The sequence below is a fragment of the Trichomycterus rosablanca genome, chromosome 21 (assembly GCF_030014385.1).
Source record: "Trichomycterus rosablanca isolate fTriRos1 chromosome 21, fTriRos1.hap1, whole genome shotgun sequence".
Lineage (NCBI taxonomy): Eukaryota > Metazoa > Chordata > Actinopteri > Siluriformes > Trichomycteridae > Trichomycterus > Trichomycterus rosablanca.
The window spans coordinates 2991627-3017516 of NC_086008.1; the positions used below are offsets into that span (position 1 = coordinate 2991627).

At 43.5% G+C, this 25890-nt stretch overlaps 2 protein-coding genes across 6 annotated transcripts in view; both read left to right on the forward strand.

Annotated features, from left to right (window-relative positions):
* Positions 1-32: 32 nt before the first annotated feature.
* Positions 33-18917, forward strand: atp6v0a2b (ATPase H+ transporting V0 subunit a2b). Of its 5 annotated transcripts, XM_063018190.1 has the most exons (21): positions 33-149; positions 1597-1675; positions 3546-3643; positions 4749-4890; positions 5902-5921; positions 6040-6116; positions 6805-6931; positions 7053-7135; positions 8284-8377; positions 9123-9335; positions 10053-10203; positions 10599-10738; positions 10967-11124; positions 12827-12917; positions 13423-13541; positions 13636-13846; positions 15032-15151; positions 15269-15388; positions 15924-16041; positions 16973-17144; positions 18195-18917. In XM_063018190.1, exons 1-21 carry the CDS (start codon positions 33-35, stop codon positions 18295-18297), a joined length of 2553 nt encoding a protein of 850 aa, XP_062874260.1. In that variant the 3' UTR covers positions 18298-18917. The 5 variants fall into 5 exon arrangements, with proteins under 5 accessions (XP_062874260.1, XP_062874259.1, XP_062874257.1 ...); XM_063018189.1 differs by lacking the exon at positions 5902-5921 and having other exon boundaries at positions 6023-6116; XM_063018187.1 differs by lacking the exon at positions 5902-5921 and having other exon boundaries at positions 4749-4886; positions 6019-6116; positions 15032-15153; positions 15253-15388.
* Positions 18918-22373: 3456 nt separating this feature from the next.
* Positions 22374-25890, forward strand: part of dnah10 (dynein axonemal heavy chain 10) — a 61467-nt gene continuing 57950 nt past the window's right edge. The window contains exons 1-5 of the mRNA XM_063018160.1: positions 22374-22737; positions 23625-23738; positions 24672-24790; positions 24931-25039; positions 25139-25254. Coding sequence (XP_062874230.1) covers positions 22512-22737; positions 23625-23738; positions 24672-24790; positions 24931-25039; positions 25139-25254 — 684 coding nt within the window. The 5' untranslated portion in view covers positions 22374-22511. The remainder of the gene's footprint in view (positions 22738-23624; positions 23739-24671; positions 24791-24930; positions 25040-25138; positions 25255-25890) is intronic.

A 25890-nucleotide genomic window follows, 5' to 3' on the forward strand; every position in this document is an offset into this window, starting at 1 on the left:
CAGGGGTGAATTAATTTGTAATTTAATGAGAAATGGGGAGCGGGTTCAGGAGTGAGGAGGTGTGTTTAACCCAGCTGTTCCTGCAGTCCGGATCAGCTTATGAGTGCATCAGTGAACTGGGAGAACTCGGACTGGTCGAGTTCAGAGATGTAAGAATTATTATCATTATTTCATTATTTATTAATTACTTTATATCAAACTTTGCTTTTAGGACTCAGACAAGTAGCACAAATACTTTAGTTCAGGTATAATGTTAGAAGTATGAGTGAACTTGTCTGGCACATTAAGTTTGCACTTAACTTTATAACTCAGCTTCTAAACATGTAAACATTATTTAGTTTTATCCTTATTAAAATCTGAATAATATGGTTTTAATGGTTTAGATAATGCAAAATGTACATTCACCAACCAAGCAGCACAATTAGTAAAGCTTTAATAAGCTTTCTCACAAAAGTTTGGCATATGTCTGTGGAAATTTGTACCCATTCAGTCAAAAGAGCAACTGGGCACAGATGTTGGTCAAGAAAGCCTCAGTTGATGTTCCATTTTGTTCCAGAGCTGTTAAATGGGGCTAAGATCAGGCCACTGGAGTTTCTTTAAACCGAGCTTGCTTAGAAGGTCCTGGGTTCGAACCCCAGGTGGGGCGGTCCGAGTCCTTTCTGTGTGGAGTTTGCATGTTCTCCCCGTCCCGTGTCTATGTGTGTTTCCTCCGGGTGCTCCGGTTTTTCCCCTACAGTCCAAAGACGTGCAAGTGAGGTAAACTGGAGATACTAAATTGTCCATGACTGTATTCGAAGTGTGTAAAACATGATGTTAAAATCCTAATAAATAAATGTATAAATTATAGAGCTTTGGCGGCACGGTGGCTTAGTGGGTAGCACTGTCGCCTCAGAGCAAGAAGGTCCTGGGTTCGATCCCCAGATGGGGCGCCCTGGTCCTTTCTGTGCGGAGTTTGCTTGTTCTCCCCGTGTCCGCATGGGTTTCCTCCGGGTGCTCCAGTTTCCTCCCACAGTCCAAAAACATACCAGCAGGCTAATTGGAAACACTGAATTGTCTAATAGGTACCTGGCCGCTAGATGCACAAACCAGTGCATTGTAGTGCCGGTCCCAAGCCCGGATAAAATAGGGAGGGTCGTGTCAGGAAGGGCATCCGGCGTAAAAATTGTGCCAAATCGATGCGCGGATCATGATCCGCCGAGAGCCGACACCGCAACCGAACGGGACATTATAAGTAAATTATAGAGCTTGCTTTGTGCACAGGGGGACAGTGATGCTGGAGCAGGAAAGGGCCTTCCCTAAACTGTTGCCACAAAGTCGGAAGCAATGGTTGTGGCTGAACCAATGTAAATCACGCCAGCACACTAACGCTGAGATACAGATTTGAGTCTCGGTGGCACTATCAGCTGTGCTTAGTGTACGGAACTTGGACCCATCGTGACCCTTTGTTAGATACTGTTAATTCCACGCTTCCACTTCTTTCAGCTTCTTTTAGCGGCTTTGCGGTTTCAGCTTCGATTGTAAGGATTTTTTTTGAAGGTCAGACTATTTTCCGCTTGGTTTTACTGTGTGTGTTCATTCTTCATCTTTCTGTTTTAGCTCAACCCGAGTGTAAACTCCTTCCAGCGCAAGTTTGTCAATGAGATCAAGAGATCGGAGGAAATGGAAAGGATTCTTGGTAATGTGGTTTGTTCCTTCTCATTCTTGATTATAAGCACCTGCAGCTAAGTTAGAGTAACGTACAGGTTGCAGAGTCACGTTTCTGTGGTTCTGAGTAAGTCAGTGAGTGATACGTGTAGTATGGTATTTGCATGTAAAAAGCTTCTTCATGCAAAGCAGCGCTAGAAGGGAGATGAAGTTCCTCCCACCGAGGCCGAGACCTGGACCGAACATTTACATTAATTCGGTTGCAGAAGCTTTTAGCTGCTGACAAAACACAACAAAGCATGTAAACAGAAACAAGTAAGAACTGACATCCAGCTTTGAGTGTCCACACATACACACACACACTTAACACACGACATACACACACTATATGTGCACTCTGCATACATACATAAAACACACTACATACACACTCTGCATACATACACACACTAAATGCACACACACTACATACACACACTATGTGCACTCTGCATACATAAAACACACTACATACACACTCTGCATACATACACACCCTAAATGCACACACACTACATACACACACTATATGTGCACACACTACATACACATTCTATGTGCACACTCTACATACATAAAACACACTACATACACACATTATATACACACTCACTGTACATGCACACATACATACACTACATACACACTGCATAAATGCACATTTAACATACACTACATACATAAAACACACAACGTACATAAAACACACTACATACACACTCACTCTACATGCACACTCTGCGTACATACACCAACTACACACTACATACACACTCTGCGTACATACACCAACTACACACTACATACACACTGCATACATACACACACACACACTACATACACACTAATTCTACATGGACCCTCTGCGTACATACACACTCAACATACACCAAATACACACTCTACATACATAAAACACTCTACATACACACATTACATACATACAACCACACTACAAAAGTGTTTGTTATATGCCACAAATGTACACACTCTACATACACACACTTGTCACACACACACACACACGCTACATGCGCACTTTGCACATACACACACACACACACACACTACGTACACTCTAATTCTACATGCACACTCTGCATACACACACACACTCAACATACACCAAAAACACACTCTACATACTTAAAAAACACTACATGCACACACTGCATACATACACACTCACACTACAGTCTAGATGCACACTATACACCCATCATCCTTACCACCCGGACCTTACATACATGCAATACATGCATGCACACCCATTTCACAGCCATGCTACATACACATGGCTGCACACACGTTTCTGAACCCATGCTGGCCCAACAACACACCACCAGATTAATGCCCCCCCCCATAATGCCAAAGATGTAAATGTCTAATGATAAGATGAAGAGGCCTTAAGGCAAAATTATTTGCAAATCATCATTGCTTTCTGTTTTTATACCTTTTCTTACTGTTCCAACACTTTTGGAATTGGGTTTGTACATGACATGTTCTGTACAAGTGTGTGTGAAACTAATTATTGCTTTAATGGTCATTAACAGGATTTTGTAGCTGAGGAAAAGCTCAACAAGCAGCCGGTATAAACTGTTTATTATGGTTTAAGAGACTCAGGATAAGAACTTTGTGTGTGTGTGTGTGTTCTCAATGACAAGCATTGAATGTTCTCATTGTTGAAGCCAGTTAATCACAGGACTTGCACATGCTCTGTAAACAATGGTTTTGATTTGGATCCATAAGCAGCAGCACCACGAGGGTCTGTTTTTGCGTGATGCCACCTCCTTAAGTTCCTTAGATAGCAACACTGGCATTGATTGTTGACTTGGTGTGTGTGTGTGTGTGTGTTCTTACAGGATATCTTCTGAGAGAGATCAAGAAGGTGGACATCCCTCTGCCTGAGCATGAAGTGAACCCTGTGGCACCGCTACCCAAACATGTGATGGAGATTATGGTAGGATCAGTAGGGTGCATTCATGCCATGCTTGAGGATAATTAGGGAGATTTTAAGGAGTTTTTCTTCTCAGTTGTTAGTAATTGGTTTGATGTAGTGGAGCTTTTACTGAGCCTTTGAAGGCCAATTCACACCAAGTTCATCTGTACTTGCCTTCTGTAAGTCGCTCTGGATAAGAGCGTCTGCTAAATGCAGAAAATATAAATGTAAATGTACACAGGTAAAATTTAAGACCGCATTAAAGACTTCCTTGTCGCCGCTCAGGTGGCGCAGCGGTAAAAAGAAACGCGCTGCAACCAGGGCTGGATTCTGAGAAGCGTGGTATCGAATCCAGCCTTGCTTTACCGGTTCGAAGCCGAGTGGCTATATGAGCAACGATTGGCCGGTTGCTCATGTGGGGGGTGGGACAAAGAACCGGATGTGGGTCTCTCTCTGTCAGAATGCGATCGCGTTCTCTGCCGGCTGATTGGAGGCGCTTACACAGGGATGGGAGAGGGTGCCCTTAGGGTGTGTCTCTCCGCATGCAACGCTAGGTGGCGCCAAACTCGTCAATGTGTGGGTGGCAAAGATGCATCTGGCTGCTGCTCGTGTTTCGGAGGGGATACGGGTTAGCTTCAATCACCTCCGTCAGGGCAGGGTTCGGCATAGACAGAGAGGAAGCACGATGCTAATTGAACAATTGGATGCGCTAAAAGGGGAGAAAAAGGGGTAAAAATTTATTATAAAAAAAAAAAAAAAAAAAAAAAGACTTCCTTGTCGCAGTCTAATGCACAAGTAGGGCACCACTGCTGATCTTAAGATTTTGATTTTGAATCTTAGGCAGTGCTTCGAACCTGTGTGGGTGTCTGAACAGGTTACAATTGGCTGTGCCTGAGGGGGGGGGTCAATTAAGTCTCTTTACACTGAGGCATTAGACAGGGCACCAGTCCATCACAGGGCTAAGGCCACCCTTATCCTCAAACATAGCCAATTGTGTTACAAGCACTGTTTGTCGTTTGGGTTCGGATCTGAGCGGCAGTAGGCTGGCGTACTTGTTTTCAGAAGACGGATTTTAAGATTGGCTGATGCGACTGATGTGTGTCCTGCTGTGTGTGCTGCTGTGCAGGAGCAGCTTCAGCGACTGGAGCTCGAGCTCAGTGAAGTCATGAGGAACAAGGAGAAGCTGCAGAAGAACGTGCTGGAACTGACCGAGTATTCACACATGCTGCGCATCACACGCAACTTCGTGCACCGCTCCGCAGAGGTGGGTCTGATCTGCCAAAACGCCCAGCGGTCAGTCCTTCTTTTCACCCACAAACTCGGTGTCATGATTTATTGAGCGCTTCATTTGAAAACCACATGATCATCAGGTCAGCACTGGTAACTGAAGCCACATGATGCATAATCCATGTATAATTTATTTACCGTGGTGAAGTAAAAACATTGTGTTTTGCATATATATATATATATATATATATATATATATATATATATATATATATATATATATATGAGCTTGTTGGACATCATATTTTAAAAAACAGGCTTCTCACAAGACTTTGAATTATGTCTGTGGGAATTTGTGCCCATTCATTCAAAAGAGCATTTGTAGCCTCACGGTTAGGGTACTGGACTAGTAATCAAAAGGTTGCTTTGTCAAGTCCTAACACTGCCAGATTGTCACTGTTGGGCCCTTGAGCAAGGCCCTCAACACTCAATTGCTTAGACAATATACTGTCACAGTACTGCCAGATTGTCACTGTTGGGCCCTTGAGCAAGGCCCTTAACTCTCACTTGCTTAGTCAATATATTGTTACAGTACTGCCAGATTGTCACTGTTGGGCCCTTGAGCAAGGCCCTTAACTCTCAATTGCTTAGACAATATACTGTCACAGTACTGCCAGATTGTCAATGTTTGGCCCTTGAGCAAGGCCCTTAACTCTTAATTACTTAGTCAGTATACTGTCACAGTACTGTAAGTCGATTTGGATAAAAGCATCCACTAAATGCTGAAAATGTAAATATAAATGTATGGCTGGGCACTGATGTTGGTCAAGAAAGCCTTAGTGGATGTTCCATGAGCTTAAGGTCTGGGCTCTGGAGGACACAGGAGTTTCCTTACACCAAGCTTTTCTTCATGTCTTTGTGCACAGTCATGCTAGAACAGGAAATGTCCTTACTGAACTGGTGCTGCATAGTTAGAAGCATATCATTTCCTTCATATCGTTTATTTATTACAGCTGTTATCAGTTGTTGTGGCTGAAACGCTGAATACTCAGATACAAGTTCTTTTCTCTCCGTCTCCGTGTCCGTCGTCAGCGTGACTTCCTGTGAAATGCGCTTTGTGATGAGCCCACATGAACCAGTCTGTTTTTTTTGGTGTGATGTGTAAACAGAGAGAGCCCTTGGCGGTGCAGTATGAAGAGTTTCCTTTCCTGGAGAAAGACTCCGCCATGGACTACGCCAGCATGCAGAGGCTGGGGGCCAAACTCGGGTAAGAAACGTTTATGCGCACAACACGTACGCATCGGTGCCATCCGTTTTAGGACTGACCAAGAATTAGGTTTTCTCATACCTTCTAAAGTCCACGCTTCAGCTGCTCCAGTATTTATGGGTCACTATATTTATATAAGGGGTGGGGGGGATTTAAAATAGAATAATGATACTACTCACAAATTATGGGAAAATGATGAGGGAACCCTGAGCTTTTTTCACTGCAATGAGACGCTTCCACCCAGGGGTGATAGGAGACAATAACACCCGAAGTGTGTTGGAAATGGAAGCGGTGTGTTGGAATGACGCACGGAACGGTATCGGTTTGAGGCCCGGTGGTTGGGGACCACCGACCTAGCGGTTCATTACGCCAGATAATCTTTCTGATGCAGTCCTCCTTATTTTATCTGGGCTTGGGACCGGCACAGAGAGCGCACTGACGAGGTGCAGCGGGGGGTGGGGGTGGGGGGGGGCTTAGCGGGGCTCTGCTAACACTCCCCAGCAGTGCCTGTCGGGCATCTACATACAGACATGATTGGCTGGGGTGGCTAAGGCACTGCGATGGATTATCACTGTCCAGTGATTCCTGGGAAACCAGACCCATCCCGACCATGACCCGGATAACCCTCGCCCTTCCAGACCGGTATCTCAGCTGACGTTTAAACCGGTTATTTTCTCTTTGCTTGCAGGTTTATCTCAGGCCTGATCCCGAGAGTGAAGATCGAGGCGTTTGAGCGAATGTTGTGGCGAGTGTGCAAAGGCTACACCATCCTCAGCTACGGCGAGGTCGAGGAGAACCTGCTAGACCCCAACACTGTAGGTCACACTGCTAAAGCTCTTGCTGTTTCTTCCTGTTTGTCACTGCTGAAACACACAATCAATCTAACATCAGTGTCTGTGGATCCTGTTAACTTTTTGTTGTGTTTTCGCATTTTAGGGCGAGTCCACCAGAAGCGTAGTGTTCCTCATTTCCTACTGGGGCGAACAGATCGGTCAAAAAGTCAAGAAGATCTGTGACTGGTAATATATATTTACGTTTATGACATTTTGCAGCTGCCTTCATCCAAAATGACTTACAATTGTGACCGAATACAATGCAAACGATCAGGGGTTAAGGGCCTTGCTCATGGGCCCAACAAGTGGTTGCCTCAGCAATTTAGCACATGGGCTTAAACCAGCGTCCTTCAGATGGACGGTCCAGTATTTTAACCACTGAATTAACACTCCTGAAAAGACACATTAAAGCCCAACACTGCTGAGATACGGGTTTGAATCTTAGCTGTGCTATCGGCCGGTCAGGCGTCTGCACAGACATGATTGGCTGATCTGAAGGGAGGGGGTGACCGAACAGTCTCGCCATTTGGTGGTGCATTTGCTAGTGCTCTCTCAGTAAGGAGGGTTGCATCAGGAAGGGCATCCGGTGTAAAAACTGTGCCAGGTCAGGTATACGGACCAGAATGATCAGCTGTGGTGCCCCTAAATACAGGAGCATTGACCTTTGTCCTTCTTTTGGACATTGCCTATGTGGGTACATGGCCAGGTTGGTAGCACCACATGGGATTCAAGCTCAGCAGCTTGAAATCTCAGTGGTATTAAACTACCATGTTAGACGACAGTGGTAGCCTAGTGGGTAGAGCTTTGGGCTATCAACCGGAAGATTGGCGGTTCACATCCAGGCTCTGCTATGCATCCACTGTTGGGTCCTTGAGTAAGACCCTTAACCCTGTCTGCTCCAGGGGCGCCGTACGATGACTGACCATGCGCTCTGACCCCAGCTTCCAAACAAGCTGGGATATGCAAAGAAAGAATTTCATTGTACTGTACATCTGTATATGTATATATGACAAATAAAGTATATCTATATATCTTCTATATGTCTTCACCCAAGCACCAGTTATTCAACAGCATACACCTATGAATTCATACCTGACGTGTGTGTTGATTCCTTTGATTATTATGAACAAGAAGATGGCTTTTCCAAGCCTTTACACAATTTATTTACAGGCTAATAGTAAAATAAATAAATGTACAAAAAAGTCCTGCAACTAGAAAACAGTTTAACCAGTTATCTTACAAGCAGCAGCAGATCAGTGTTCACATTCCCATATGTGCTTGTCTGTATAGCACCTGGCTGTGTTTTGCTAATGAAATGTTTTTATCAACCCCAGCTACCACTGTCATCTGTACCCGTACCCCAACAGTAATGAGGAGAGGGCTGATGTAGTCGAAGGACTTCGCACTCGGATTCAGGACCTGCACACCGTAAGTTTCCCTGATTTCTCTGTAAGTTTCTCTTTGTTGCCATCTGGTCGGCGCTATAGGAGTATCAAGGCCCGCACTTTCACTCCGGAAAAGCTTTTACCCCTCCACCATAAAACACTGAATGCTCTTTTTTAAAATGTATACAGGTGTAAGTTTTAAAATGCTCTTTCATTATATTTTATTTAGGCATTTTCTCCCATTTTCCTCCCGATTAGCCTCTATCTGATAATCAGGGTTCTTGCACAGAGCTTGAAGACCCCACCCACATAGTCCGGTCATCCTGCCCTAGCAGACATGGTAGCCAACTAGATGACGCCCAGCCGACCGGTGGCAATGCTGAGATTGAACTGTTCAGTAGGGCGGAGATCAGGGTGCTAAAGCTTTTCTTCACAGCCATTGAAGTCCTTCAGTGTGCAGTGAAGCGGAGCTGAGTGAGTCCGTGCTGTGGCATGTGATTGTGCTCATGATTAGACTGTGTGGTTAGTGAGTTAGCATTCACAACACGTGATGGTCACTAGACTTCTGTTGACAAAAGGGGAGGCTGTGCATGTACACACACACACACACACACACACACACACACTTTAAACTCAAGTTTTAGCAGTTTAAGCCTGCACAACATGCACCAAGATCCAATAATTAAAAACAAACGATGTTTCAATTTCCTTCCTATAAACTTCAGATCTGATGCAAATGACTTCAGGTCTGACACATTTGAAATCATTACATTTCTTTTCAATGGTAGGTGCTTCAGCGGACGGAGGACTACTTAAGGCAGGTATTGAACAAAGCCTCAGAGTCAGTGTACACCTGGGTGATCCAGGTCAAGAAGATGAAGGCCATCTACCACATTCTCAACCTCTGCAGCTTCGACGTGACAAACAAATGCCTGATTGCAGAGGTGTGGTGCCCCGTGAATGACCTGCCTGCTTTGAGAAGGGCTCTGGAGGAAGGATCGGTGAGTTTGGTCCGTTTTTCTCTGTCCCTGAGCTCTCAGTAACTCTGCTTTTTCCAGAAAGTGCAGGTTATTAAGTCTTTGGTGGGTTGAATTGCGCTATACAGAATCTTACAGCTGGAGAAAAACCAATAATCAATGAAAATCAAACCAGGAATGTTAATTTAACTGCATAAAATATTTAAATCTAAGTATTTAAACATTAAAAATGTATTTATTTGGATTTGTTTTTATACTAAGTGTTCATATTGCTGCTTTGATTGTTTAGAGCGCAAAAATAAGGCCTGTCTGCCCCCCTTGCTGTTTCTGAGGTACTTCAACAATTTGGCTCTTATTAGAGTCACTCAGGTCTTTATGCTGATGGATAAGGAACGACCATCATTCCAAAATTCCACAGACCCCTGAACCTCACATGCGCACAATAATTATAAAAACTGCAGCATATCCATGCACATTTTGGTGGTGGTTCTAATGTTTTGGCTCCTCAGTGGATCTGTTTTACATTTGCATTAATAGCTTTATTGTGGCCGCAGTACAATATAATGTTATTTGTTTAAGCAGTCTTAGATATTACGTCCCATGTTTGGCTAAAAACTAGCAGTGCCACTAAACACAGAGCTACTAGTTTAAGTGATATAACTCATTTTGGCAGGTATATTACACCTGTAATCCTCACGCAGTCTGACAAAATGTCTTTTTTATTCATATTTGCACATTTAGAGAAAAAGTGGTGCGACCGTCCCTTCCTTTGTGAACCGCATCCCCAGCAACGACACCCCGCCCACTCTCATACGAACCAACAAGTTCACTTCCGGATTTCAGAACATAGTGGACGCCTACGGAGTGGGAAGCTACAGGGAGGTGAACCCAGGTGAGCCATGGCAAGACACACTGCTTGTTTCTGAGCATGAATTGCTCGTCCACACTAAAACCTCTCTGTTTACCTATTCAGGTGACTTTTGTGTGTTCACTGTCCTTCTGTATAACCTGATCACCCCTGAACTACAGTTTACAGACCAATAAATCTAAATTATTTGCATGTATACTACTGATGACTGACTTGTTAAGTTGTTTGGCACATTTGGCAGACTTACAGTTATGACTGAATACAATTAAAAAAAATTAAGCACTAAGGGCCCAACCAGCATCATTCTGATTACTAGTGTTGTACTTTAATCGCTGAGCTACCAAATTGTAGGTATTTATATCTATATATGCCATATTGGGTTAAGAAACTGTATTATGAGACTCTGTCCTTTATTCTAGCTCCGTACACCATCATCACGTTTCCGTTCCTGTTCGCCGTGATGTTCGGTGACCTCGGCCACGGGCTGGTCATGCTCCTGTTTGCCCTCTGGATGGTCCTCTGTGAGAACGATCGCAAGCTGAATAAGACCAGGAACGAGGTGAGCTTGGATTTGTGATTGCTGGTCGTATTGTTTATATACGCGAAGTGAAATGCTGTTGTTTTTGTGTGACCCAACTTAGCCATTGGGGAGCAACCGAAAGGAATCATTTATTTATTAAACTCTTGATTGGAACTAAACTATAAACTAACATTGATGCAATGCTCCTTGAGGGCACTGATCCAAAAACCTGCTGTAGTTTCACATGTTCTCTTCTCTTGGTTTCAGATCTGGAACACATTTTTCGAGGGTCGCTACATCATCCTGTTGATGGGTGTTTTCTCAGTGTACACCGGGTTCATATACAACGACTGCTTCTCCAAATCTCTCAACCTGTTCGGCTCCGGGTGGAGCGTCAAAGCCATGTTCGAGCAGGGACCGTGGGAGTGAGTTGGAACTAGACTTTTCATGACCTTGCGACTCGAGACTCAGCGTATTAGTCTGCTGCGCCGCCCGTTTGCATTTTATCTGTATGGGTTTTTGTGTTTGTGTTTAGATAAACATTGTAGTTTTTATTTTACCGTTTCATTTCTGGAGTGGATTTAAGGTTTTTTTACACGGTCCTACATTTTTAATTTGGTTTGTATTTTTTTATTAGTTATAAAAATATCAACGTTTCCTAGGCATGGGAGGGACGTGGGTTAAAAATGGGCTAAAATTACTTGTTTTTACATTTTCTATTTATTCGTTATTTTACGGGCGGCACGGTGGCTCGGTGGGTAGCACTGTCGCCTCACAGCAAGAAGGTCCTGGGTTCGATCCCCAGGTGGGGTGGTCCCGATCCTTTCTGTGCGGAGTTTGCATGTTCTCCCCGTGTCTGCGTGGGTTTCCTCCGGGAGCTCCGGTTTCCTCCCACAGTCCAAAAACATGCAGTCAAGTTAATTGGAGATACTGAATTGCCCTGTAGGTGAATGTGTGTCTGCCCTGCGATGGACTGGCGCCCCATCCAGGGTGTTACCGTGTGCCTTGCGCCCATTGAAAAGCTGGGATAAGCGGTTAAGACAGTGAGTTAGCGAGTTAGTAATTATTTTACATCTTATATATCTTCTCTCTCTTTCTGTCATCACTGCTGCCACACCCCCACCCAATCAAGAAGGGCCATAGTTGTCATGCGTCCCCTCAACACGCATGTAGCTGCCATTAGTTTGATTTCTTTCTTCTGGGGCGGGGTCTCACGGAGCTCAGTATTGCGTGCGGAGAGCCATGCACTGCACTTCTGTACTTTTTACTGTTCTGTACTTCTAAGACATATATATATTCTTCTTATTACCCCCTCTAGCTCCATACACAAACATTTACTGAAGCAACCGCAAGTGCAAATACATAAGGCCTTAAACATGTTATTCACATGTTATTCACCACCAAACAGGAGTGAACGATATACTCAAAATCATCCATTACTTTACATAAATATGTACTTTTATTTAATGTTATACAATATATCACAATATACACTGATTACAGTATATTGATTTGAATGAAATCCCACTCCACGTGAAAATATCAGCCTATACACACATTTATATCATCAGACACTATATATTGCCTCACCCTACCACACAATAACAAGAAAGACTTTTGTTTGTGATAAGTTACAGTAGCAATCTACCGCTGGGACCCAGGGTTCGAATCTCCATCAGTGCTACTGGCCGGTTGAGCATCTACATACAGATATGACTGGCTATTTTTTTAGATGGCCGAGGCCTCTTCATCCAGTATTTCCAGGGAAACCGGAATTAGACTGACTGAAATAAAATAAAATGGATTAGACTGACTGAAATAAAAAAAAACAACAAAAAAAAACAGGTGCTCCACATCCATGCAGCTCAGTGTAGAAACTCAACAATGGCAGGTAATAAGAAGCGGCCACAGATTGGACACGTGTCGAAGGGTGTGTGTAATTATCCGGCTCTCTTGAGCAGATCAGGGGTCAGATCGGGCAGTGGAAATGACTAGATGGGGAGATCTAACACACCTAATTAAATATGAAAATATAAAAGCACTGTGTGCTATGTGTGTTGAAAGCAGTATTTATATACTGTATATACAGTATATAGTAGATTGACTCATTTCTGGTTTCTGTTCTAGGATGGACACAGTCCACTCAAACAGTTTCCTGACACTTGACCCTAATGTTACAGGGGTCTTTAATGGTCCGTATCCTCTGGGCATTGATCCAGTAAGTACATTATTTTCTCTTCTCTCTATTATATTATTATCATTTTAAAATTCCTCTATAGTATCCTGTCTTCTGTTTTGGTTCTTTGGTCCTAATAATGGCTTGTTCTTTGTTCCTATAACTGTATCCATCCATCTTGTAGCGCGCCAAGATTCTGAGCTCCTCGGTTTGAAACTTGGCGTTGCCACCGGTCGGCTGGGCGCCATCCTGCAGCAGACACTGATTGGCTACTGTTTCTGCTAGTGCAGGATGACCGGACTATGTGGGTGGGGTCTTCAAACGCTGTGTAAGGACCCTGGTTAGCAGATAGAAGCGCCTGAGCAGAGTGCATGGGTGAAAAAGGGTTCCGCTAAGGGACAATATACCCACCTAGACTGCAATCAGGGATCCACCAGCAGCGGAAGACAAATTGACTACACTAAATCCGCGTGCATAAATAAAATAGAAAAGAAAAGAATGAGCCAATCAGAAAGTAGATTGAGATTTTTTTTTTTGTCAATTGCAGATTTGGAACCTGGCATCAAACAAACTCACGTTCCTGAACTCCTATAAGATGAAGATGTCTGTGATTTTGGGCATCATTCACATGAGCTTCGGGGTCATCCTGGGGGTCTTTAACCACCTGTAAGTTACCACGTCAAGTTCGCTGAACTCTTCTGCCTGGTTAGATTTTTCCTCTTTTGTAAACGCAGAATTCTGTGTATCATTCTGCTCGTAGGCACTTCAGGAGGAAGTATGCTCTGTACCTGGTGTTCCTGCCTGAGCTGCTCTTCCTGCTCTGTCTCTTCGGCTACTTGGTTTTCATGATCACTTACAAATGGTTGGTGTTCACGGCACAGGAGTCGCAGAGAGCTCCCAGCATCCTCATCCACTTCATTAACATGTTCCTCATGCAGGGAGGCTCGGGCCAGCCTCTTTACCCGGGACAGGTGAGGATCGTGCACGGACATACTGTGCAATTCATGGAGTTGTGGTTGGTGTTGACACGTGTTCCATCAACCAGTGTATTGTGGATGGTAGTTTTAATCCCATTTAATAATTTATGCAGTTAATTTGTACAGTTAGCTCAAGGATTATTGGATCTAATTTCTTATATTAACCTCATATTAATGACCATAGTTTTGAAATGGTCTGGTGTCCTAATATTTTTGACCATAGGGGGTATGTGGGTTTATACTGCGCATATAGGTTTATTTTCTTGGATTTCCCCCTTTATCTTGCAATTTAGTCATTTCCAATTCCCAATAGCACAACCCCCAATCTAGACAGGGAGAGCCAGATCACTACATTTACGTTTTTGGCATTTAAAAAACCCAGACATTTTTTTCCAAAGTTTATATACAATCCAAGGAGTTGAGGGTTAAGGGCCTTACTCAAGGGCCCAACAATGGCATATGTGGGGTTTGAACCTGCAACTGATTACTAGTCCAGTACCTTAACCACTGTGCTACTGTCCCTACATGCCAGCCTGACACGTGTCCATTCTGTGGCCGCTTCTTATCACCTGCCAGTGTTGGGGAGCCATATCAGGTACGGAGAGCCCCACTAAGCTCCCCCCTTCCCCGTGATGTCTCGGCATCCTCTCTGGGGTGTGCTACTGCATTTTGCCCAGTGATTCCAGGGAAACCTGACTGAAATGACAAAATGGTACACCACATCCATATGGCCCTGTGTAGAAATTCAGCAATGGCAGGTGAAAAAAAGTGGCCATAAATTGGACACGTGTCGGAGGGGGACGTGTCGTGTCGGAGGGGGCGTTCCCGATCCCCCCTAACCATGCAGGCACTTGAACCACTCTTTGAGACTATCACAGCGGCAATCAAACATGGTCAGTTATGTTTGTGTGGATGCCCATACAGTTCGGTGGTCTGCTGAGATTCCAACTTGTTTGTTGTGTTTGGTTTGGGTTTGAGGCTCTACTAGCTGACTGGTATTCATGGGTCTAAGAGACCTACACCTTCTAGGTTTATATTCATTTAGCAGTTGGCACTATACGAGTCGAAGGGGGCGTGTGCTAGGTACAGTCCTTCCTGGCCAGCGTGAGGGTCCGCAGCAGTGGAGGAGATGCAGCCAGAGTTTTTAGTAACTTGTGTTTGCACGTGTCTGCATTTCAGACCGGACTACAGATCTTCCTCCTGCTCGTTGCGGTTCTCAGCGTTCCGGTGTTGTTATTAGGGAAACCCTTGTATCTCTACTGGCTTCACAAAGGACAGAATCACATGGGCCAGTACAGGGTAAGACCACAGTATGGCGCTTTCCTCAAGAAACTGGACTTTAATGTGACTGAATGACAATTTAGAACACAGCCGATTAACGAACACCCAACTTCTTTTTCTGTGTCGTGTGTGAAGGGATACGAGCGAGTACGGCGGAGCAGCGACGAGGAGATCTCTCTCATGCGCGCCCATGATTTAGAAGAGGGCACCAGCCTGGACAGTCAGTCCAGTGATCCAGACAACCACTCTGAAGAGGTAAATCACTCCACGCCTCAAAGTTTCGCTGTTTTTATCGCACTGGCCCGTTTCCCCCCAATAATCCAGTCAGATCTAGGGGTGGCACGGTGGCTAAGTAGGTCATCCCAGGTTTCCCTGGTTGCTCGGGTGGTCGGGCAGTCCACCATGCCAGACCACCGCTGCTAAGACTCGGGTTTGAGTCTCAGAAGCGCCACCGGACTGCTTTTGTGACCTCCAGTTCCCATGTCTGAGAAACGGGAGACTAGACAGGGTGACGCCTCATCAGCGCTGCAACAGGCTAGACAGTGCAGTATGGGGAAATTGGACATGTCTAAATAAAATAAATAATAATAAAAGTTGAACAGGTTTGGAATGTTGACACTAACAACCATTAACAATTTTAAACAACCATTATTGTCACTATTATACTATTATTATTATTATTATTATTATTATAAGAATACAGTATGTTCTGTATCACTATTTATTATACGTATCCACAGTTTCCAGTCCATCGTGGAATCTCTGACCCTGTTCTCGTGTGTTTACACAGCTGGATTTTGCAGATGTGTTCCTGCACCAGTCCATCCACACTATTGAATACTGTCTGGGCTGCATCTCAAACACGGCGTCCTACCTGAGACTGTGGGCACTGAGCCTGGCACATGCACGTGAGTCTTTCTTCTGATATCCTTTATTAGCCTCAGCCCTCGCCACAATTATTGGCACCCCTGCATGTACTACTTAATTCTGTACAACCTCCCCTCACCAGTCATATTTTTCTCTTCTCCTATACCATCTAATAAGGCTGGGTGAGACACAGCAGGGCAGATGATTCCTCTTTACAGAATCACTCCACATCGTTCAGGGTCCCAGGTTTTCTCTTGCGCACGCTTCTCTTTAGCACCCGCTACAGGTTTTCCATGGGATTTAGATAAGAGGACTGACACGCCCATAGCAGATGCTTGATTTTGTGTTTATAAAAACGATTTTGTGTTCTTCTGGACCTTTGTCCTGCTGGAAGGTCTAATGACACCAAATTTTTTGTTTTTTTTATGCGTTTTACCCCGTATTTCTCTCAGTTTAGTGTAGCCAATCTGCTGCTGGGTACCCAGACGGCGTCCAAGGAGGGTGTATATTCGCCTGATATATAGTCCACCAATCCCTTCTTATTCTCCTGTACTACAGTGGATTTGAGCGTGAGGTCGGCTTCGCGTATGGAGAGCTCCTCCACTTTCTGTACAGGCATCCTGGCAACCAAGCATTGATGACCCCACCCCTTAGTCCGGACTTTCCCACCCAGTGGATTGGAGGCCTGTTTTGTCTGCTGTTAGACAATTGTGCCTGCTAGAGGGCGCCCAGGCGGCTAGTAGCAGAGCCGAATTGAACCCGGGAGCTCAGAATCTCAGCGCTGGTGTGCTAGCAGATTATGATTTTGAGTTAACATGTTCTGGTATTTCATGGTCCATGAAATACCAACCTAACAAGGTTCCTAGAGCCTTTGTAGACAAACAACTGAACAGTTAAGTAATGAGTTTGTGTATTTGTAGCATCAAAGCTATAAGAGCAGTGTGTGTGTGTGTTTTGTGTGTGTGTGTTCAGAATTATCAGAGGTGCTGTGGGCCATGGTGATGCGTGTTGGATTGCAGGTGGACAATGGCGTTGGTGTGCTGTTACTGGTACCCGTGTTAAGCCTCTTTGCTGTCCTTACTGTGTCCATCCTGCTGGTGATGGAGGGACTTTCTGCCTTCCTGCATGCGCTGCGCCTCCACTGGTCAGTGCCACGCGACACACATCAGACTTTAACACAACGTATAGAAATTCCATATTACTGCTACAGCATGTTTAACCGACCATCTAATGTCAGGTGTCCACACAGTTTAGCCATGTGGTGTATGATGCATGTCATGATAATGAATAAAAGTGTAATATCAGAACTGCTCGGTCAGTAAAACACCTGTTCTAATTAAGAATTGAAGGGCGGCACGGTGGCTAAGTAGGTAGCACTGTCGCCTCACAGCAAGAAGGTCCTGGGTTCGATCCCCAGGTGGGGCGGTCCGGGTCCTTTCTGTGTGGAGTTTGCATGTTCTCCCCATGTCCGCATGGGTTTCCTCCCACAGTCCAAAGACTTGCAAATGAGCACTACCGTTCCTGTTATGAATGTAACCAAAGTGTAAAACATGACGTTAAAAATCCTAATGAACAAACAATTAAGAATTAAAAACACATCACTGAGAAATCAGATTTCTGACAGACTTGTGTACATTTGGATGGTTTTCCAGTAATTATATTGTCATTATCTGTATCTGGTCGGTCTTGGACATCACCACAACATCATTCTGTTTCAGGGTGGAGTTCCAAAACAAGTTCTAGTTCCTGTTTAGTTATTTTGTGGTGGTTTTCTTAAAATGCTAGTATATCTAATGTTTTTATCTAAGAACTCCTAAGAAATGTCAAATATTTTGATGTTTGAGTTTGTAATGCTTCTGTTCATTTCACTCTCAAGGTTTTGATTATTTATTTCACGTCTAACACAGATTTGTTTGTATAGTTGGTGTCATTTGAAAGCTCCTACATGCCAAACTTCTACCTTTGATTTCTGAATTGTCTATTTTAGTGTCTTTTAAATTTAAGCTGTTATGGGTTAATAAAATCTTTGTTTTCTGGAAATCCTTCCTTCTATAATTCTTTTAGTCAAATTTAATGGGTTAAACTACATAAGAACGTCCTTTAGATCTTCTCTCAAGGAGTGTCTTGTTAATTATATTGTCATTATCGGTATCTAGTCATTCCCGGACATAATCACGTCATCATTCTGTTTCAGGGTGGAGTTCCAAAACAAGTTCTACAGCGGTGCCGGGACCAAGTTCGCCCCGTTCGCTTTCTCCCTCCTGCACACGAGTTTTGAGAGCGAAGGACTGCTGTGAGGACTGTGATTTCACTCCGTCCTGAGGAACGGAGTCGTACAGAAGCGCCCGAGTGATCTGGAACAGATCGAGCCTCGATACTGTAAACGTTCCTGTTCTGATGAATGTATATGACGTGTTTGTTGCACTGACTGCCTTAGAAGTCCAGCCACATGCCGAGATCTGCCGGGACACCAGATCAGAGGCAGGGACGGGCGATTATAGGCACTGGAACTAAGCTGATTTCAGTTGAATGATTGATTGTACTATATTGGTATAACTGATCGGTGTTTTGCATTGTGCCTAATTGCTTTGTGAACTCTTTTTAACACATGAACTGGTAAACTGACGGCTGAGAACTGAGGTGAATATATTAGCTAGCTAGAACATACCTGGTTTTTTTCCCCTTTGACTGCTCCTGTATCCACATATCAGACTTGACACAGTTTTTACTCTGGATGCCCTTCCAGACGCAACCCTCCTATTTCTATCCGGGCTTGGGACCAGCACTGACTGTGCAATGACAAGTGCACCTCTCAATGGCATGGCTGTTTTGGCCATCCCACAATTACAGTTAAAAAAAAATTCTATACACACCGATCAGCCACAACATTAAAACCACCTCCTTGTTTCTACACTCACTGTCCATTTTATCAGCTCCACTTACCATATAGAAGCACTTTGTAGTTCTACAATTACTGACTGTAGTCCACCTGTTTCTCTACATATCTTTTTAGCTTGCTTTCACCCTGTTCTTCAATGGTCAGGACCCCCACAGGACCACCACAGAGCAGGTATTATTTAGGTGGTGGATCATTCTCAGCACTGCAGTGACACTGACATGGTGGTGGTGTGTTAGTGTGTGTTGTGCTGGTATGAGTGGATCAGACACAGCAGCGCTGCTGGAGTTTTTAAATACCGTGTCCACTCACTGTCCACTATATTAGACACTCTTACCTAGTTGGTCCACCTTGTAGATGTAAAGTCAGAGACGATCGCTCATCTATTGCTGCTGTTTGAGTCGGTCATCTTCTAGACCTTCATCAGTGGTCACAGGACGCTGCCCACGGGGTGCTGTTGGCTGGATGTTTTTGGTTGGTGGACTATTCTCAGTCCAGCAGTGACAGTGAGGTGTTTAAAAACTCCAGCAGCACTGCTGTGTCTGATCCACTCATACCAGCACAACACACACTAACACACCACCACCATGTCAGTGTCACTGTAGTGCTGAGAATGATCCACCACCTAAATAATAGCTGCTCTGTGGGGGTCCTGTGGGGGTCCTGACCATTGAAGAACAGCATGAAAGGGGGCTAACAAAGCATGCAGAGAAACAGATGGACTACAGTCAGTAATTGTAAGACTACAAAGTGCTTCTATATGGTAAGTGGAGCTGATAAAATGGACAGTGAGTGTAAAAACAAGGAGGTGGTTTTAATGTTATGACTGATTGGTGTACATTTACAAAGAGAAAAATCCCTCACAGCCCACATGGTATTATGTATCACGATTACTGCTGATGTACTAATATTTTTGAAGTTTTAATGAGACATCAATGAAGAACGATCTTTAAATCTGATCCTTCTATAATAAAAGCTTTGGGTTTGATTTTACTTTATTGAGGTTTATTGAGGTAGTCTCTATTTCTTTTACTGGATTCACCTTTTAAATTCATCAATTCATCAGATTATATATCACATTTTTTTCGCCTTGAAGTATTAATAAATAAATACATGATAATGGGAGCATTTTTCCATATTTTAATTAGACCTGTTTAGTTATTTTGTGGTGGTTTTCTTAAAATGCTAGTACGTTTATCTAAGAACTCCTAAGAAATGTCAAATATTTTGATGTTTTGAGTTTGTAATGCTTCTGTTCATTTCACTCTCAAGGTTTTGATTATTTATTTCACGTCTAACACAGATTTGTTTGTATAGTTGGTGTCATTTGAAAGCTCCTACATTCCAACCTTCTACCTTTGATTTCTGAATTGTCTATTTTAGTATCTTTTAAAACTAAGCTGTTATGGGTTAATAAAATCTTTAATTAAAAAAAAAATGTTTTCTGGAAATCCTTTAATGAGATAAACTACATAAGAACGTCCTTAAGATCTTCTCTCAGGGCATGTCTTGTTCTTACAACCTTTCAAACAGCTGTAGTGCTGAATTTGTGTTTTATAATTAAATATTTCAGATATTTATATTAAAATCCTAATTGTTATTCATGATTTATACTCATCAGAATAGGATTTCTGACTGATTTCTGAATTATTTTCATTTTACAATCTATGACCTTCAATTGTGACCCTATAATGCAACCTATCAAGGGTCATTGGTCTTGATGTTTGTTTATTAGGATTTTAACGTCATGTTTTACACTTTGGCCACATCCATGACAGGAACGTTAGTCACTCATTACACAAGATTCATCAGTTCACAAGTTTATATCGAACACGGTCATGGATAATTTAGTGTCTCCAATTCACCTCACTTGCACGTCTTTGGACTGTGGGAGGAAACCCACGCGGACACGGGGAGAACATACAAACTCCACACAGAAAGGACCCGGACCGCCTCACCTGGGGATCGAACCCAGGACCTTCTTGCTGTGAGGCGACAGTGCCGGCTGTGGTGGGGCTTGAACCTGCAACCTTCCAATCTGTAATCCAGTACTTTGTGACTTTGTTTTGCATTGTATGTGGATCTGTTTTGAACAGGCCATCATCATGTGCTGCTTTTTAAAGCATTTTAAAATACCAGACAGGTATTTAAGGGATGTTTAGATTCAACAGATCTGTTAGTAATCATGCCTGGGTGCGGTTGGTCACATTAAACTGAACCCAACTGTCAAGTGAATTTACATTTTTGGCATTTAGTGGACGCTTTTATCCAAAGTGACTTATAGTTGTGATAAAGCCATATAGTTCTGTCTAAGCCATTAAGTGTCTTGCTCAGTGGTCCAACAGTGGGAACCTGCCTACATACTTCCGTGTACTAGTCCAGTACCCTAACCACTAAGCTACAACTGCCTTGTATTTGGTTAACTGGTTGATTTAGTAGCTAAGGGGGCCGCACATTGGCTCAATGGGTAGCACTGTCGCCTCACAGCAAGAAGGTCCTGGGTTTGATTCCCATGTGGAGCGGTTCAGGTCAGGTCCTTTCTAGGTGAAGTTCTGTGTGTATGTTCTCCCCGTGTCTGTGTGGGTTTCCTCTGGGTGCTCCGATTTCCTCCTACAGTCCAAAGACGTGCAAGTGAAGTGAGCTGGAGATACAAACTTGAACTGATGAATCTTGTGTATTGAATAACTACCTGTCCTGTCATGAATGTAAGCGAAGTGTGTAAAACCTGACATTAAAATCCTAATAAATTAATAAATAGTAGCTAGGTGGGTAATTAAGGCGACTGAACAGCATTCTTATCAGTTTATCTTTAATAATAAAAGCAGTTTTATGGTCTGAAACATTTGTGTGACATATGCAAAAATAAAAGAAACTGGGAAGGGGACAAATACGACTTTTTCACAACACTATGTAGTGAATAAACGTGTTGAATGTGATAATTGCACATATTTAACAGGTAATAAGTAACCAGTTACACACAGCACTACAACACGGGCCAGCACCATTGGAAATGGTACCATAATCCATCAAGGCTTATCCTTAACGGTCGTAACGGTAATCCGTACAGCTTGTTTAAAACCAGTACTGTGATCTCGTTCCATGACAAAATCACGAAGTTTTGTACACAGTACTACTGCTTTTAGTCTGTCTTAGCAATAAAACACGATAAACTGTACACTTCGTTTAGAAACAAAGACAAAAACAGTGACTTTGCGCCTGAGAGGAAGGTCACAGTGTTCCGTACACTCTGGTGCCACCACAAACCAGCACACACGCTTACTTAGATTTAACTCCTGCAAATACTACTTTTTCACAACATTATGTAGTAAATAAACGTGTTGAATGTGATAATTGCACATATTTAACAGATATATGGACAAAATAACAAAATAAGCATTTAAAAAAGCTAATTTTCCATCGTGCGCGCGTGCACGAGACAGCCCTGTCAGGGACACGCGCTCTAGTCGTCATGGTAACCCCAAACTTTTCAGTCGCAGCTGTTAGCCCGGCTGCTAACTCCTGATGCTCGAGTTCGAGTGGAAATGGAAACTCGTTCTAACCCGATTTAAAGGCCGAATTTGAACCGCGAATCTGATTTAAAACCGAAGTGAGATAATGGCTCTGGACGACCCGCGGGTAGAATGGATTAAAAACCGAGTCTATTCGGCGTTTTACCTGCCGGAGCCGGGCTGTTTCGAGGAGCTGCTGAGGCGCGGTGATGGCGCAGAGGAGCAGAAAATCATCCGCTTTTTAAACCAGGTCACCGAGGACGAGTCCTCATCTGCACTGCTGTTTTTCAAACGAATACGAGAGGAACAGGTGGAGGTTCTGGTCCCAATAGGTAACCAGTTACACACAGCACTACAACACGGGCCAGCACCCTTAGAAATGGTACCATAATCCATCAAGGCTCGTCCTTAACGGTCGTAACGGTAATCCGTACAGCTTGTTTAAAATCAGTACTGTGATCTCGTTCCATGACAAAATCACGAAGTTTTGCACACAGTACTACTGCTTTTAGTCTGTCTTAGCAATAAAACACGATAAACTTTACACTTCGTTTAGAAACAAAGACAAAAACAGTGACTTTGTGCCTGAGAGGAAGGTCACAGTGTTCCGTACACTTTGCTGCCACCACAAACCAGCACACACGCTTACTTAGATTTAACCTCTGACCAGTGAAATTGTAAAATAAAATTGAATATACACTGCTTTATTAGCTTTATGGAATGCTGTTATCATTAACAGGAATCCATACAACACGAGGAATTCCAGCATGTGGCCGGTGGTGGCTTAACAGTAATCAGAAGGTCACTGGTTCAAGCCCCGCTGCAACCAGGTTGCCACCATTAAGCCTCAATTTGATTAAAAGCGTCTGGTAAATCTGGTAAATGTAAAACGATCATTTGAATCAAAAGTTCATGTACAGGCACCGCATACAGAAACGATTGGCTGTGTCTGGGAGGTGGACCGTGTTCCTGCATTGCGCCCAGTGATTCTGGTGAAATCAGACCCACCACGACCCTGACCAGGATAAAGCTGTGTTAAAACACAAAAACGAATACGTCAGCTGTACAGACCTCACATAATCTGTCTAAAAGAAGCTACGAATGGTGCTTTTATCCACAATAAAGCACTACAGACAACCATAACATGAAAAAGAATTTTACTCTGTTTATTTGATTAAAAATGTGTCTTTCTGTCTATCTGATATTTTTGTCTTTGCAGAGGTGCCTAAATTAGCTCCTGATCTTGAGGAGGATGAAGTCGTGGAAAGTCGGGGTGCATCTACCGTTCCTCCTCCAGAGACCCCCACCTCAGACAGAGCAAAATCTGTAGAGAGTAAGAGTGCTTTTATACCTCTTTTATCAGTCTTCTTCCAAATGAATCTGTTGCTGATGGGACCACAATATTATTATTCCAGGTGACTGGAAGTGTTGATTGTGGACTGTGGAGATGTGTACCTAGTATTGTGCGGACCACGTGGGCCTTACTGGGTCGGAGTCAGCACCCTTAAAAACATATAATTACATGATTACATTTTATCCTGTTGTTTACACTGTGGGAGGCACGGCGGCTCGGTGGGTAGCGCTGTCACCTCACAGCAAGAAGGTCCTGGGTTCGATCCCCAGGCCGGCCGGTCCGGGTCCTTTCGGTGCGGAGTTTGCATGTTCTCCCCGTGTCTGCGTGGGTTTCCTCCGGGAGCTCCGGTTTCCTCCCACAGGCCAAAAACATGCAGTCAGGTTAATTGGAGACACTGAATTGCCCTATAGGTGAATGTGTGTGTGCCCTGCGATGGACTGGCGCCCCGTCCAGGGTGTTACTGTGTGCCTTGCGCCCATTAAAAAGCTGGGATAGGCTCCAGCACCCCCCGCGACCCTGACTGGATAAGCAGATAAGAAAATGAATGAATGAAAGAATTTTTACACTGTCAGCACCTGAAATAATGAAAAAAACCTTCCTTCAAGCAATATTATGCAGCGATGACATGGAGAAAACTTGACTGCTCCTGCTGTAAACTACCCAAAGATAAACAATTACTATTATTTACATTAAACACACGCTTTTATCCAAAGCTAATGAGGCTTTAGGGTCTTGATCAGGGGCTCAACGAGTAGCAACCTGGCAGTAGTGGGGCTTGAACCAACAGTCATTTCATTAACAGCCCAATACCAAACCTGCTTGTCTATTACTGTTACCATGGACTGGTGTTATTGCTGTTGTAATTGTTAATCTGCCCAGTGGACTATCCTAATATTGTTGCTTTGTTTAAAGAGAAAAAGAAAGGACGGGCGTCTGCTGAAGGCCACAGGACAAAATCCCCAGACCCCACAGAGGATCCTGCAATTGAGAAAGCTGTGGAAAAAGTCAAACTGGACGAGCTTTCAATCTCTGTAATAACCCTTTTATTTTTATTTTCCAGTGTGTTTCGTTTGTGCCTCAAAATTAAAACTCTGCATGCAGCGAGTACAATATAATATTCATATGATGGTTAAATATGTGTATTTTCTCACCCTTTTTGCCCTCTTTTCAGAGAGTCGAGTTTCAGACAGTGTACCACGTGGAGCTACACGTAGCAGTCGACTTCATCCCAAAGAGGTTCATGAAGTCCAATGTGCTCTACTTTTTGAGGAACACTAAAGGTGCGTACAAATAGCTAATGTACCAATCAGACTGATATATGGTGATTTAGACTGAAGCACACAATAATAAAACTGTGCTCTGTGTTTTTTATGCTTTAGAGACAATTGTTGAGCCAGCGAACATAAACGAGGCCAACGAGCTGATGCCCAAGCTGCTGGAGATTGGCATGCTGAACGGTCATTCCCTAACGACGCACCGGAACATCCTCAAGCATGTGTGTGACGGAATAAATGAATAAATCAATATATTACATGTTCATTATGGTTTATCAGGCACAATAACTGCTGTAAGAATCAATAATATAAAGAAAATTATGTGATTCCATCATGTCTGTGTGTAGACCCCTGACTGGCCAATAGCACCACCGGGGATTTGAACCCTGGATCCCAGGAGTAGTGGGCTAGCATCATTTACCACTGCGCCACCCAGGCACCCATGCATTCATTCATATTTCAACATAAATGTCTATTTTCTGATCATGGTAGCAGGTGGTCGAGCTAGTTGATAGAATCACTGAATTACTTTAATGCAGATCTAGTCAAGTAGCCAGTCAGCCCACACGTTTGTTAAAATATCTAACAATTAAAGGAGGTCTATCCAACCCAAAGTGATTCCCATGATTCCCAGTGGCTGCTCAAGTCCTCACATATTTGCAATAAACTGTATAATTCAGTTTTATGTAACTTACTCACTTATTCACTCAATAAAGTTCAGAAAAGTACAGAACTAAAGTGGCAAACATCATAGGGTGCTCTAGTGGCACCGCTGTAAAAGCTGGCCCACCACTGCTAAGATCTAGTTCTTGAGTTCGAATGTTAGCTCTGCTATCAGCCAACCAGGCACCTACACA